This window comes from Strigops habroptila, chromosome 7, assembly GCF_004027225.2.
Source record: "Strigops habroptila isolate Jane chromosome 7, bStrHab1.2.pri, whole genome shotgun sequence".
Classification (NCBI taxonomy): domain Eukaryota; kingdom Metazoa; phylum Chordata; class Aves; order Psittaciformes; family Psittacidae; genus Strigops; species Strigops habroptila.
This window is the reverse complement of record NC_044283.2, coordinates 6,187,089-6,201,979: the sequence shown is the minus strand read 5'-3', so window position 1 is coordinate 6,201,979 and position 14,891 is coordinate 6,187,089. Positions and strand designations below refer to the sequence as shown.

The 14,891-nt window shown below is 43.5% G+C and overlaps 1 protein-coding gene and 1 long non-coding RNA gene across 8 annotated transcripts in view; one reads left to right on the top strand and one right to left on the bottom strand.

Moving 5' to 3' along the window:
* Positions 1-5,876: 5,876 nt before the first annotated feature.
* Positions 5,877-7,525, bottom strand: LOC115610902. The gene is made up of 2 exons (XR_003992386.1): positions 7,482-7,525; positions 5,877-5,918 (listed from the first exon to the last, which is right to left on the bottom strand). It is a non-coding gene; the product is annotated as an uncharacterized LOC115610902 (long non-coding RNA).
* Positions 7,526-8,128: 603 nt separating this feature from the next.
* Positions 8,129-14,891, top strand: part of KDM3A (lysine demethylase 3A) — a 32,074-nt gene continuing 25,311 nt past the window's right edge. For 3 of the 7 annotated variants that reach the window (XR_003992196.1, XM_030491780.1, XM_030491777.1), the window contains exons 1-3: positions 8,693-8,975; positions 11,468-11,623; positions 13,838-13,948. Coding sequence is in view for 6 of the 7 variants with exons in the window: in XM_030491780.1 (XP_030347640.1) it covers positions 8,805-8,975; positions 11,468-11,623; positions 13,838-13,948 (438 nt within the window). In the remaining variant the exon portion in view is untranslated. Of the gene's footprint in view, positions 8,272-8,691; positions 8,976-11,467; positions 11,624-13,837; positions 13,949-14,891 lie in introns of those variants that run through there. The other 4 variants (XM_032920049.1, XM_030491779.1, XM_030491778.1 and 1 more) reach the window with 4 other exon arrangements.

Genomic DNA, 14,891 nt, shown 5'->3' with positions numbered 1-14,891 from the left:
TGCAAATCACCTCGGTGAGTGTGAGTGAGGGAAACCAACACCTCACATACAATCATGCCTCTAAAATTCACAGTCATCCAATCATCTGCTGATGTGGTTTCCAACACTGCATTTATAAAATCCCTTTCAGCTTCTATTTCAATCACATAAAATTGTTTTCTACTTGCTTTTGAAACAAATCCATCTCCAGCCATCCCAAGGTATAGGACATACAAGTTTTAAGCTACTCCTCATTGTTTAAGTGTCCAAGTTTGTCGGACAACAGAGACAGTCTGGAGTAACTTGGCTGTGTCTCATATTCTCATTAGAAAACTCAGCTCTAAATTTTACTCTGTGAAGTGTAATTTGTGAATAGGAAATAAGACTAAGAAGCAGCACAAGTTCCTCTGCAAAGGAAACTGGAAAATGGCATTCCCATTTATTATTCCCAACTGCACTTAGGTAAGTTATGCTATTTAGGGCACTAGCTATTGGGAAGCAAGAAAAGTTCAGTTTTGCCTTCATATGTTTTTTAGAAGAGCTGAGAGACAAGACAGATTGTAATCTGTCTCTCTTGAGAAGACAAGGCTGACATAGATCTCTGGGAAGAATCAGTGGATGAAATCCCTGGTTTCACTGGAGTCAGGAATTTGCTTTAGAACTACTGTTTAATTTCAGGCACAAACCTCTACTGCCAAAGCCTATTATTCGGAGAACAGCCATTAGCCTCTGACAACTGTGGAGAGAGGTGGTTAGGGAAAAGACACTGTTAAGTTTCATTGACATGTAATTGACTTGGGGAGCTTTACAGAGAGGAGTAGGGAATTACCGAGTGCTTTACAATGACAAATACAGGGAAACATACCATAATTACCAGTGCCAGTATCAACGCCCAGCAGTACCACAGGCTTCAGCTTGGATATCCAGTTGCTGTCTTGGTGGCCTTGGAACTGCCCAGTACTCCCCTAGCCAGGCTGGCTGCTGTTGAGGAGGAAGAGCTGAGACTGGAGGAGCATTAGGAACCACCTCTAATTCACCCCTGTACCTAGTTTTTACCTGCATTTGTTCTCTCTAATGAAGCTGCAGAGAAATCACAATGCCTGTTCCCAATTTCTGGTCTCAGAGCACAGGGAAGGTGGAGGCAGTGTGAAGTCAGCTGCTTTGATTTTGCTTTTAATGTATTTTACTCAAAATCTCTCCTTTTGCATAGTATTTCTTTCATTGTCACTTTATCTGAAGCAGATGACTCAATCCCAATTTAACATGAAATATCTTCTGGGAAAAATTCTTAGCATCTGCTTCACAATCCTGCTTTTTTCCTCTCTGGCATTACAGAGCATAAACACTTACAAAGTTAAAATGATGTTTAATTAGTAGCTATAATATGTATCATCTTTCAGGTGCACAATAAAAGCAAGTCAGGAGAATGACTACTGTTATCCCATCTTACAGGGAAATGAGGTGAATTAGATTATCTGCTTAATGACACAACTTAGTGTTAGATTCCAGATCTGGCTGCTCCCAATTCTGTGCTGAACCAACTGGGTCACGTTTAGCAATATACAATTATACAAAATCCCCACTTCTATATTCACCAATATCTGGATGTGCACAATATGCAGAATTAAAACTTACTTCTCAGTTGACCCTTGCCATGAAAAGATACTGTGTTTTCCTACTGGAATCAGTTACTACACCAGCAGGTAAATCATACTATGTTCTCTGCTCAATAAGTATCTCTCTGGTTCAAGGAGAGTTGAAGGTAAGTGGCAGGACAAAAGAACTCGAGTTAAGAAAGCCAGTGTTCTCTGTAGGGAGTGGAAGGATTTGTAGTGCATTGTGTAAGACTCCAGCACATGCAACCTCCCCATCAAGATCACTCCTGAGCATGTTCTTTGTATCAGAGTAAAAAGGCTTTGGACAAGGGCATCCCAGTCTGGGATTCTATGATTCTATGAATACACATTCAAGAACAACCAAAGTTCTTGTCTGGATTGTACGTACTCATAACTCAAAACAACCACTATTTCTCCCCATGGTCACTATTTTGCCAAAAACTACATTAAATTACCAAAGCTGAAAGCGTCTCGAATACATTCAAAAGAATACACATGGTTTTGAAAAATGCAAAGCAGCACTGTGGGTTTTGTCCATATAAACCTACAAGAGCATGTAGCAGGGCAGTTCAATACAAGAGAACTGTATTATGAAGAAAACTATAAATACATGAAATCACCCAGTTTAGGATTCCCTGACCCGACACCTACCCGACACCTACACATGCCCAGGAGCCTGAGCTGCTGAAATTCTTCATCAGATCCTCAAGAGAAAGGTGTAACTGTTCTCCCAAAGAGGAAGCTCAATCACAAGACAGATTTGCTTAAAAGAAACAGCAGGAAGTACTTGTAATAAACGTACAGATCCTCTTTGGCACCGGCAATGGACAATGTAAAGGCTGACTGGTCTTTGCCAAATCCAGGTTATGGTCTTTCAAGGATGAAAGAGCCTGGACGTTATTAAGTAGCAGATGATGAATTGCATGACAAGCTTTCAGTTTGTTGTGAGGCTTTTGGAAGTAAAGTGAATTAACAAAGAACAGTTTTCCTCAGTTCATTAAATAATGTTGCTCCAAGTTCACTGTGTAGCTTTACCTAACTTCTAGTGGCTCTTCTTGTACATGGGTAGCAACATTCCCAAGACACTCCTGCTGTGCTGGTGGGTTCCAAGACTTGATTTAATTATATCCATCAATATATTATTAATTTGCATTCTTTTATTAAATAATCATACCCTGAGCCCTTTAAATTATTAACTGATAACATATTAACACCTGACGGGAAAGGGCTTTTGTCTTCCCAAACAGACCTTCTCCATCTGGAGCGGCCAAGGAAAACCAAAATCAGCATGTACTTACTAACTACACTTTATGTCTATATATACACTTCTATGTTTGTGGTTATTCTTTAAAGGTTGTCGCATCACTCAATCTATAAATACCTGTTTCACTTTAGAATGAATCTGAGAAATGTCAAATCCAACCCCCAGGCAATACTTCACATCCAATTAAATAGTGAAATCATTGCAAAATTAATAGTCAATTAAAATTTAATAGCTGATCCTGATTCATCATCCTAAATGTCGTCTTCTCACAGTTTCCTGTTCCTAGAGTTGTGATGGCAAATCTACATCCTACTAACTCATCGCTTGCAAAAGAAAAGCAAATCAGTCCCCACTGCAGGATATGATAGTAGTGGAAAAGAGTAACTTCAGTGTTTCTATGGAATTTTTCCTTCAGTGAGTCAACTTAATTGTATAGCAGGATAATGTGCTTTGCGTCAAAACACATACACCTTTAGCTTCAGACAGGGAGACAATAGTAACTTATGCAAGACATAAAGTATTTTGACTTATGGTAGAGAGATGAGCATGGAAAAAGGAGCTGGAACTAGTCCTGCTAGTCTTGCACAGCTGATCCATGGGAGGTGTGTTGGGGTAACATGACTGTACCTGAGAAAAGAGCTTACACAGCTTTTTTCTCTTCATGCTCCAACTGGAGCTAGATTGAACAGGAATAGTAACTGATGTCCTTTAGCTACTTAAAGAGTAATTAAGCTCCACCAATCTGTAGTGAATAAGAAAGCTTCTGGTAGTCTTCTACCACTCAGTCTTTAGCAACGTATCTCAAGACGTACTGTTTGATATCTCCCAAAGCCTCATTACTGGTTAGCAGGGCTGGTATTTTTGTAGTGTGACCATAAGCACTTTCAACTTCAATTGCACATCTTTACACCTTCATGATTAATCATTAGAAGATAAAGGACTTTATATTCTTTTCCTGTGCTTGTCCAGCACCCTGCTCAAAGGGGCTTGGACTGAGGATGAAGATCTTTAAATGTCACTATGGTAGAGATTTACAGCACCCTTAAGACCTTGAACTGAACATTGTTTGTTGTAACTGCACACAGACTTGTAGCCTTACCTTGGAAACGCAGGAGGAGAGCCCTGAGAAACCATCTGCCCCCAATTAGCACATAAATCATCCTCTGAGAACATGGTGCTCCGACAGTTAATGTTAGCTCCAGGCCCTGCTCTGGATAAAATGTCCCTTTCTTGCTTGGTGATAACAAATACTGGTAGCTAGTGGGAGACCAATCTCCAAGCACAAATACTTGAATAGCACATCCAGATTTTATATGCACAGGAGGAGGCTTAAATGCCTGAATGTGGAAATTTTTAGGTCTTGATAGTTATAAAATTAGCTATTTTTACTGCCTGTGTTGTTAAATTCCCATTTCTCCTCACCCAAAGCCTCTTACATTTTTTTCCTAGTGATCCCACGTACAAAAGAGAAGTATTGTTCCTTAATGGTGGCTGAAAGGAAGAATTTATTCAAGTGTGTTCTGCAGTTACTGTTTAAAGAGCACCTGTTTGCAGAGATTACTCCTTTCTCAGATGGGAGCTAAAGGTTTATCTATTCACAGCTGAACCCAGTAGGTAGACCCTGCTGTAAAAAAGGATGTTCAAGACTTCTTGCAGGCAGAAGAAGAGGTTGAAATCTGCTGCTTTGTAGTTTTATCAGTTCTGCACGCTGACAGCACTAGTTTGATTGGCATTTTCTTCTTGAGAGATGTCTATAATCCAGTGTGAGATAGTTGCATGTGTGCTGTTATCACAGGGTTAGTTTGAAAGTTATTACTGAACATCTGATATTTCTCTTGCCATGCGCACACAATTTTTCTAGTAGACATCAGTTTTAGTGGAGACTGTTGTGAGTGGTGATAAAATAATCAGGTAAAAAACCCAACAGTTTTCTATAATAACCCATTAAATAACCCAATTTCTTTTTCTATGTTGTGCAATTAAAATCCTGGGAAATGCATTCTGGAACTAAGCAACAATTTCAGAGACATTTATAGTCACAATTTTAAATGTTACATCTTTGACTTTTTGACCCAGGACTTCACAGGTCACCCCAAACGTATGACATTTAAACAAGCTAAATAATTTTAATAAGACATTTGGTCCTGATCTAACTTCTTCAAGGAATAAAGAATTCTAGTGAAGTGAAGAAAGTAGATAATTATATTCCAATGATAATAATAGTAGTAGTAATAATAATAAATATTATTATATATTGTATTATTATAATATATATTACTAACATATTATTATTATAAATATTTATAGTAATATAGACATATATTATTATTACTTACTATTATTATTATTACTTCTCTGGCTTCAACTTCTAGACCCTTGGTTTTGAATACCTCTACTCTTTCAGGGCTGAAAGCTTGGTTGTACCCTGAATACTAGAGGTTTTGTACAGGCTCTTGTCAACTACTCTGTCTGCTTCACCACATTCTCTTCTGATCTCTGCTGATTTATTTTACTTTACGTACATTTAGAATGTTAAATTTTGATCACATGCTTCTGAGAGGGACTTTTTACAAGGGCATGTAGTGATAAGACAAGGGGGAATGGCTTTAAAATGATAGAGTTTAATGATTTGGATTGGATGCAAGGCAGAAGCTGTTCCCTGTGAGGGTGCTGAGGCGCTGGCACAGGGTGCCCAGAGAAGCTGTGGCTGCCCCATCCCTGGCAGTGTTCAAGGCCAGGTTGGACACAGGGGCTTGGAGCAACCTGCTCTAGTGGAAGGTGTCCCTGCCCGTGGCAGGGGGTTGGAACTGGATGGGCTTTAAGGTCCCTTCCAACCCAAACCATTCTATTAAGTTTATTTTCAGGTCATTAACGGGCTGTGTCACTGTAGCTATCACCCTGTGCTTGCTCTCACTCTCAGCCCTCTAGGCAAAACCATCACATTTTAAACCATCTTTGACCAATCTTCATTTTCCTCTTTGCCTGCGGGAGCTGCTCATTCACAGAACTCACACAGCTGTCCTTCAAGTCTCTCCTTACAGCTTTCCTTTATTCCGGTGCTAATGGAAGAGATAAATCACCATGAGGCAACCGGAATGCTACCAACAGTTTGATCTATTGTATTGACTAATATTGCTTCTTTATTGCCTAACATCACTCTTCCTGTATGTATTAATCAGCTACTCTTTGAGGCAAAGTGTTGTGTATACATAAAAACTCAGGGCTTTAAACAAGGAGTGGTATACAACACCTATACTGTACGATGGACACATCATAAAGCTGATGTTACAAGAGCCTAGTACCTACAATGAAACAAGTAATGTGGTAGTTTCAAACATAGCTTGCTTTATAGAGTATCCTATCACAAATTCCATTTTGCAGGTCTATATATTAACTATTTAAATCTGAGAAGCAAATGTACCTGTTTCTCCTTTCCGTGCCAACTAATGAGTATCTCTTCAGGCTACACGCAGTTGCCGATATAAGTGACTCACTTTCTATTATTCACTTTTGTTTTCCCTGCCAAAAATACTACAAATTACTAGTTCCATCTCATTGCTACGAGTCACTGACCTTAAAAGCTACCAGGGGAATTGGGCTGCCTGATTTCCATGGTGTGAATGGCACAAAGAATCACAGAATGGTTTGGGTTGGAAAGGACCTTAAGATCATCTAGTTCCAACCCCCTGCCATGGGCAGGGACACCTCACATTAGACCATGTTGCCCAAGGCTCTGTCCAACCTGGCCTTGAACACTGCCAGGGATGGAGCATTCACCACTTCTTTGGGCAACCTGTTCCAGTGCCTCAGCACCCTCACAGTAAAGAACTTCTTCCTTAGATCTAACCTGAACTTCCCCTGTTTCAGTTTGAAGCCATTACCCCTTGTCCTATCGCTATAGTTCCTGATGAAGAGTCCCTCTCCAGCATCCTTCATGGCACACAAGGAATTTTTTATGCCTCTCGATTTCACACATGGATGTGTCTGAATGAACCATCAAATGACCAGTGGAGAGACATGAAGGAAACTGGTGGGGAAAACTTTACAAATGCATTTAACACAAGTATGAGACTGGCTTGAGAACAGGGAGGATGAGCCCAGCACGCAGCAGGACTGTCCCACCTGCAGCAGAGCCCCTGCTGCTGTTCAATGGGCACTTTTGGAGCTCAAACATCTCTTGCAATGGAAGCCCACAGCTGCACACCACTGGTTTCTAGTCAACTGGATGACCCAACAGCTTCTGAGCCTTGGGAAGTCTTCATTTCTCGTCTTCTTCCTCTCCCACATCCCCTGGCAGGGAAGCCTTGTAAAAGCTGAGTACACATCATGCCAAGTCACTCAGAGCACCACCATCACCATGACCTCACTTTTACTACTTGTCTTATTACGATCTCAGCTACATCCCTTCATCAGCCCACACATAAAACCAACGGGAGACCTGAGGTGGTGGAAGCCATTTTATTGCACACACAACCCCACAACCCACACCAGCTCCAACCAGCGCCTCTCCAAACCCTTCCCTCCTCCAGAGGAACCCTTAACGCCACGTTACTCCTTCCCCCGCCACGTCTCCCGCCGCGCAGGACGCAGCCCTGCCCGGCTCCCCTCAGCCACCCAGACACCCCAACAAGATGGCGGCAGGCTCCCCTCATCCACCCCTCTCCTCCGCCCGCCCCCTTTGCGCGCCCCCCCCGCAACTGCGCATGCGCAGACACCACCCCGGCGGCAGGTGTCGGCCCTGCGCAGGCGCAGAGCCCGTCCCGCAGCGCCCCCGCAGGTGCACCTCGCCGCTCCGCGCCTGCCCCCTCCCCCTGTGCTATATCTGAGTACGCCGCGAGCCGCACGTATAACCGGACGCTTCACGCCTCCTGCCTCCCGCGGATCCTTCCGCCAACCTCCAAAGCCGGCCCTTGTGGCTTAAAGCTCAGCTCGCCCGAGGCACAAACACGAGCCTCGAGGCGCACAACGGCCTAAAACGTGTTTAGTTGTCCCCGTTTCGCCCCATCTTCGGGCTCTCCGTCGACGCGGGCGTGCTGGCGGACTTCTTCCCTCGCAGCTTTGCGGATGGATACCTCCCTCCTTCTTTTTGTGCTCCGCCATCCGCGGAGCAACGGTTTCGAGGCGGGGCCGGCCGCGCGGGCACCGCCCCTCAGGGCCAATCACAGCGGGAGGCTTGCCTCTAGCCCCGCCCCTCTGGCTCGGCGCAGCCAATAGGAAGGAGGGAGCGGAGCGCGGGGGCCGGCTGCGGGCCGGGGCGGGGAGCGGGCGCGCTACTGAGGGGCCGAGCGGTGCCGCGCTGCGCAGCGGCTGCCGGCGGGGCCCTTCAGCGGAGACCGCGGCCCCGGTGCCGTCTGACCGACCGCGGGGTGCGCCGGGTGGCGGCAGGGGCCGGGGTGGGGGAAGCAGGTGAGGGTAAAGGCAAAGGCGCAGGGGTGGCTGAGGCGGGCAGCAGCGGGTGTTGGTGAGGCGGAGTAGGCGTCCGGAAGGAGCTCGGCCCGGCCGCTTGTTCCCGTGCGTTCTCCTCAGCTGCCGCCTCCCGCTTCGGCCCTTCGGAGGGAGGGAACAAAGAGGCGGCGGGGGCTGAGGAGGAGGAGAAGGCAAGGGAGGCGGCCGGCCGCGATGGAGAGCTCCGGGAGAGCTGCACTGCAGCAGCGTGTGGTATTTCCTTGCAGCCACCCCCACCGAGGCAATGATTAACAGGACCGCGGGCATCCTGCGGGTGTCCGAGGGCTCGGCTTGAGCCGCTTGGAAAGAAGTGGGGGAGGGAAAGAAGGAAAGGGGGGGAACGGGGAGAGGAAGAAGGAAGCAACGCGGCCCCCGCGGCTCCCCGTGAGGGAAGGCGGGCGGGGGGCTGCCAGCTGACCGCCGCCTCCGTTTGTCTTGGTTCGGTTCCTTATTCTCCTCCTTCATCGGTTTCCTCCCTGGAGGCCTCCCGATGAGTTAAAATGGTGCTGAGGCTCGAGGGGAGCTGGTCGCTGCTCGTGGGGAAGAGGTTCCTCAGCCTGTCGGAAGAAGAGGAGAGGTCGTGGGACACCAATCGCATCTCGGAATGGCCCTGGAAGTCGGGCAGGATCCGAGCAGTTTCACACACGGATATATCCAAACAAGATCTGAAGGTAACCGGAAACTTTCCAAGACACCTTCTAAAACTAGAGTGCTTACCCTGTGACCTGAAAACTTCGTGTGGGTGTGTGTACACATGTATATATACACGCTGTTGTTGGGGGAGAGACGTTGTCTCGGTCAACTTGGCTGCTTGAAAACATGTGCACCTCTGCTTAAAGCTGTCAGCATGTTTGTACTAATGCTGGAAATTGCCTCAAACTAATTATAAATGTTCTTTCTAATACCAGCATTTAAAAATACTCATATTTTTATGGCATCTGCTGTGCCTGGGCTTTATTTCTGTGTGTTCCCTCAATGTCATTTAAGGTCTTGTCAATTATGGACGATTTCTTTTCCTCAGAGGTGAAACCAAAGCTCTCCGATGTTGTTGGGATTGGTGACTTTTCTTTCTTGCTCTTTGGAGTAGAAGTACTTCTGTCTTGGAAGATGTACGAAGTTCATGTATGGTGGTGTTGCAGGCTTCTCAGACTCTTCTTGCGTGGTGGCTACTTCTTAGTCATGATTAGCAGAGGGATTTTTAAACACACATTCACTTATTGCAAGCTGAGTGTAATTCAGTAACTACTTTTTGGGTGGAAGTCAAGGGACTTCCATTGTTTGGCTGTGACATTCTCAAGGGGCTCTTTAGCAACTGCTTGCAATAAAACCATTCAAGCCTGGGCAATTACTATAGTATACCAAGTACTCACTAAGGGACAAACCTCTCTTATAGTAACCACATCGTGTTACATGGTCCTCTTATTTGTTTCTACAAGGGACTTTGGTGATAGGCTATTCTATGACAGCAAGAACAGTGCCATCTTTCAGCTGAAACTCTGTCCTTGCCTGTTTCTTTGGAATGGGAATAACTTTGTAGCCTCTGATTAACTGGAGAAGCACCTCAAGCAGAAGGAAACCCTACGTGTTTCTAACTCTTCTCTGAAAGTGTGAACTTCGTTATGAAGAGCTCCAAGTTGTTGGAGGCTGAGTTGTTTGTTGTGTGTCTGTAGTAGGGGTGGAGCTCTCCCCATCTCTGGGCAGTGGGGCTGTGCCTGGTGCTGTGCTTACAGTGAGGAGGATCATAGAATCACAGCCTGGTTTGGCTTGTAACCGGTTACGGTTCTACCAGAAGTGATTGACTTGATGCATTCTCCAGTAAAAGTGTTATAGAAGTTGCAGAGTAGACAACTGAGGTGCAGAAAGCTTTGTACCAACCCATGTGCCACCTCCTTTCCTCTCTCACCGCTCTGTGGAAGAGCAATATATAGTTAGGCACAAAATAGTAATAAATTGGGGGGGCTGAGGAGGGGAAAGGTCTCTAGAGGAGTAGAGATATTTACTCTTCTAAATTTTGCTTTCTGTATAGCAAACCAAGCTATCAATACTTTTAAAAAGTATTTTCTCAGCTGTGTTTTCCTGTTTGTGTTGATCCTATGGACAAAACGAGCCATTCTGGTTCTGGTACTTGTGCTATTTGCTTATCTCTTTCATTGTTTCCGTGAACTTCAAACTGACTAAATTAATTTGGGCACCCATTAGCACTCCTGTGGTAATGCTGTATTGTGTGCATGCTTTTACTTGCCTTTCCCCTGAGAGGGAAGCTAAACACAAGGGACTGTTTCTAAGATTCACTCAACTGAGCTTTTCTCTGCTGTTAGTTAAATGTGTTTGGGTTGGATCATGCTATTTTATGGGAAGAGGGAGTGATTTTTCTGAGTAATGCTCTACTGCTGTCTTGGTAGGCAACCCAATTCCTGTATTCAGGCAGAGTTGTCTTTCCCGATCCTTTGCTCATCTCCTCATGTTGTCTTTGAAAGAAGGACAATGCCATCCCAAAGAGACTGGGCACGGTTTTGCCATGAAGTGACAACTGCTTTCCTCTTACAGTTTATGTAGATGCTTCAGAGACTTAAAGATAAATACCAGTTCAAAGCAGGCAGCAAGTGACCTTCTTCACATGATATGACTTGATCACCTTAACTGGCTTACTGTCATTTGCTTTCAATATATTAACTAAAGCTGTTCTTTGGGACTCTTATTCTTACTATTTCTGGAAAACCCCATCTTTTTTTATTCAAGCACTCTGATTTGGAGCTTGTTGGAAATGCATCTGGCACTATTCTGTACATCCTTTAGAGTTTTACATGTGTGTGTGGTTTTGACCTGATTGTAAGCACTGGTGGCAGAGCTAACACATGTAGCTGCCCTTGGGCAGCAGAGGACTTCCTGAGATGGGATGGCTGTAGAGTTAAATAGGAATATTAATGTTTTATGAGACAGTAATGATGACAAACCAGTTAACATTGACTCTCCCCGAGAAACTACTAGGTCAGGCTGGGATGCTCCAGTGATTGCTTGATGGTGTGACAGAAAAGCAATAATCATCTTTGCATTACAAGTACTCTTGTTTTTTTTCTTGATGAAATTAGTGTTATCCTTTTCCATGTTGTATGTGTCTGAATTTTATGGTTAGTCACTCCTTCACTTTGTTTCCTTTCTGTAGATTTGTGTAGAATTTGATGATGAGTCATGGGAAAAACGAAGATGGATAGAAGTCTACAGCCATAAAATGAGAGCATTCCTGGTGGAGCAAAAGCTGGTACTGGCTGAAAGAAAATCTCAAGCTAGTTCTATGTCTCCTGTGCAGTGGCCTGCAATGGCAAGTATACACTTGGCCTAACTCACTTGGGTTTTGCAGTTCCACCTTCTGAGGACAGTGTTGTTACAAGTGTGAATTTCTCAAGTACAGCTTCGCTCTTGTACTCCTAATGTGTAATCTGAAGGGAGACTAAATCTGCTTGTGTAGCTAGAGCTAGGCAGAGCCTGTAAGCATTTGAAGTTGGTATCTTGTGCCTAAGATACAGGAATGTATTTTTATGCCTTTGCTTCCCTCCCTAACCACTGTTCTGTACAACGTTAATTCCTTCTCCCTCTAGTCTCATGTTTCTTCCTTCTTTCATGAAATTGCAGCTAAAAAAAGAAAGAAGAAGGGTCAATAACAGGTTTCTGAGGATAGTGTGTATTTTTATCTTAAATTCTTGTTTTACTCTGCCTCGAGTGCTCTTAATTCTTCAGTGATCCTTGATCTGAGACAGAATTGGAATGACTGATGTGATGGCTGCCTGGCACAGATGATTTGTGAGATTTTGCCTTAGTGCATAGAAAAACCTGAGCTACACTGTACAAGGCAGGAACTAAGCTTTCTGTAACTGCCATGCATGGCTGGCTAGACAAATGAGCCAGTGGAGGTGAACAGGGCACATCCCTTAATGTATTCAGCCAGGATAGTTTTACTTGACTACTTTGAATATTGCTACTCCTAAAAGTAGTTGTTAAATAAACAAAGATGTAAACGTTCTGAACATTAATTATGCTGAAGTTGTAGCCCATGTTTTAATACTCTTAACTTTGCTAAGGTATGGAGTGTTATTTGTGTTGCTGCATTTTAGCTGAGCTTTTTTCTTAAGCAAAGCTAATCTAAGCAGATATTTATTGCAAGTAGGGCCAAATAGGATGGGAGAGGAAGTGGAAAGATGAATCCTTAATTTCATTTCCTAATCTGCGCATTAATATCAGCAGTTCTACCAGTGGATTTTGCTGATACAATGTTCTGAAAACCTGCTTAGTTAAACTTAGCTCTTGTCCCTTTCCAAGTACCTGAACAGTGCTTACTGGATACTTGTCTTCAATTTATGCATAAGGTTTTCCTCATGGTGTATTTGACATGTCAGTTCATGCAGTGTACATGTTCCAAAGCTCATTTAGCAGGGGAATGATGTAGGATAAAGACAAGCACAATACTGGAGGCTGCCTTTACCACCACAGAAGGCAGGAAAGAAGGGGTCACAAAGAGGGGTGTGTGTATTAACTTATTTAAATCTTAATCTCAACTTGTTGATTCAAGTATTTGGGAGAGTTTCTGACAAACAGGGTAACTTTGCAGAGCTGTAATACCCAGTTGCTCCTGGAGGGAGTCTTGTTCCTCTTCTTGTGGTACTGCCCCTCCAAAGATGTCCAAACTGAAGTGAAAACAACAAAGGGGAAGAAAGTCTTTGCTTGTTTGATCAGTCCTTTGGAAATCCAAACGCTTACTCTATCAATGATTTTCTTTTTTAATTTAAATGGGACACAAATGTACTTCTCGTGTAGGAAGGAGTTATTCTGGACACTTCTGGTGTTCCAGGCTTTCTGATGCCTTCCCACTCAGAGCTATTACTGCAGGATCAGACAAAATTTACCCTAGGAACAGTTTCGAAGCTTTTAAAGGAAATCTTTTTTTCTTGTCTGTTCTTAAAGCCTTTGGTATAACTGAATTGGTACTGCAGTGGTATAACAACCATGAGGCAAATGAAGTATGGCCCCACAGTGTGCTGTATATACTACAGCAATGTACTCTAGTGGTATCACAACTTTGAGGCTATCCAAGCATGATACATGCCTAAACTAAGGCTTCAGGGTATTATCAACGTTGCATAACCTTTGAGAACTTTAATGTAAGCCATGCAGCAGCCTTCATTGGTTTCTAGTTATTCCCCCAAGCTACCCTAAGGAGGGTTTTCATTAACATAGCCACAATTAGAACTTCTAGTATTAGTAAATTCTTCCTGTTGAGCTGAATGATTCATTGTTGTTAATGACAGCCCCCTGAACTGAATTCCTCACTCATTCTAATAAATTAAATTGATTTCAAGTATAGTCCAGTAACTCCTGTATTAGGTGTGTATTAGAAACTTGTTTTGTCTCCAGAGCTGTGTGTAGATGTGGTATCTCAACAGAGAAATAGATGCAAAACTAAAGTATTTGTTTAAATGCAAATGAGGAACGATGAGATCTTCTTACTCTGTTTCTAAGACAATGCTTATCCCTTTTCTAGACTTACAAGTCCTTAGTGGACAAAGCTGGCCTGGGATCAATAGTTTCAGTACGTTATCTTGGAGAAGAGAGATGTGTTTTTCTTTCTAAAGACCTTTTGACACCCATTCAGGTAACCTTGTGTAACATTATAAAGATGGAAGATAAATCTTATGTCTCTGTGTTGAAGATAACTCAAGTTAATGTATTCTAAATGCAAACTTTAGATGGGTGAAAACGTGAGTAGGTGTTTGTTGCCATAGCTCATAAATATCAGTTCTGAATGGAATGTGTCTGCTGAATTAAAACCTTCTGAAGCTGATCCAGGATGTGGTCACTTAAGAGAGCTGCTGAAGGAGTGTGCTAGGACAGTTACTCAGCTCAGGTGACAGCAATCCCACCATGTTGGTGGCGTGGATAATCTGGAATAGTTTCACTTTGTTCTTACTATGAAAGGAGTTGCAGGGATGTCTGGAATAAATCTTGTATGTTCTGTGAATAGAAACTCATCACATCCTAAACAAATGAGGAATTGGGCAGGATGTAAATGAGGTGGTTGAATTATAGTCCCCTTGTTGAGCACCAGGAAGAAAGCTGGTTAGTGAGAATTAGGTTGAAACAATATCTCAGAGTGACTGGCCAGGCAGTTTGAAGTATAGTACCTCCCAATGCTAAAGGATTTAACCCTCTCATGAAGATACTCTCAAGACCTACAAACAGTCTGAATGAAACCAGCACTAAATGTCCCATGTTGAGGCTGCTGGTAGTGCCATCAGTAGTGTTCTACTTGTTAACAGTCAGCAAATAGACAACTCCTCGAGAAACTAAAAGAATCACTTCAAGCTGAATTTGAGCTGTAGATTGTTGTCTTGCTTGTGTTGGCTCAACAGCAGAGTAGAGATTTTTGTATGTAGCAGCCTTATCTCAATACTGCAGAGGAGGAGATTGCTCTTCTGGCGGCTTGAATGATAATTTCTTCACTACCAGCTCTTCAGCCTTCTGCTTCGTACAAACACCAGAGCAGTGCTTGGGACCAAAGGCAAAACCTGTTGTTTGTTCATTAGGGCTCTGAGCCA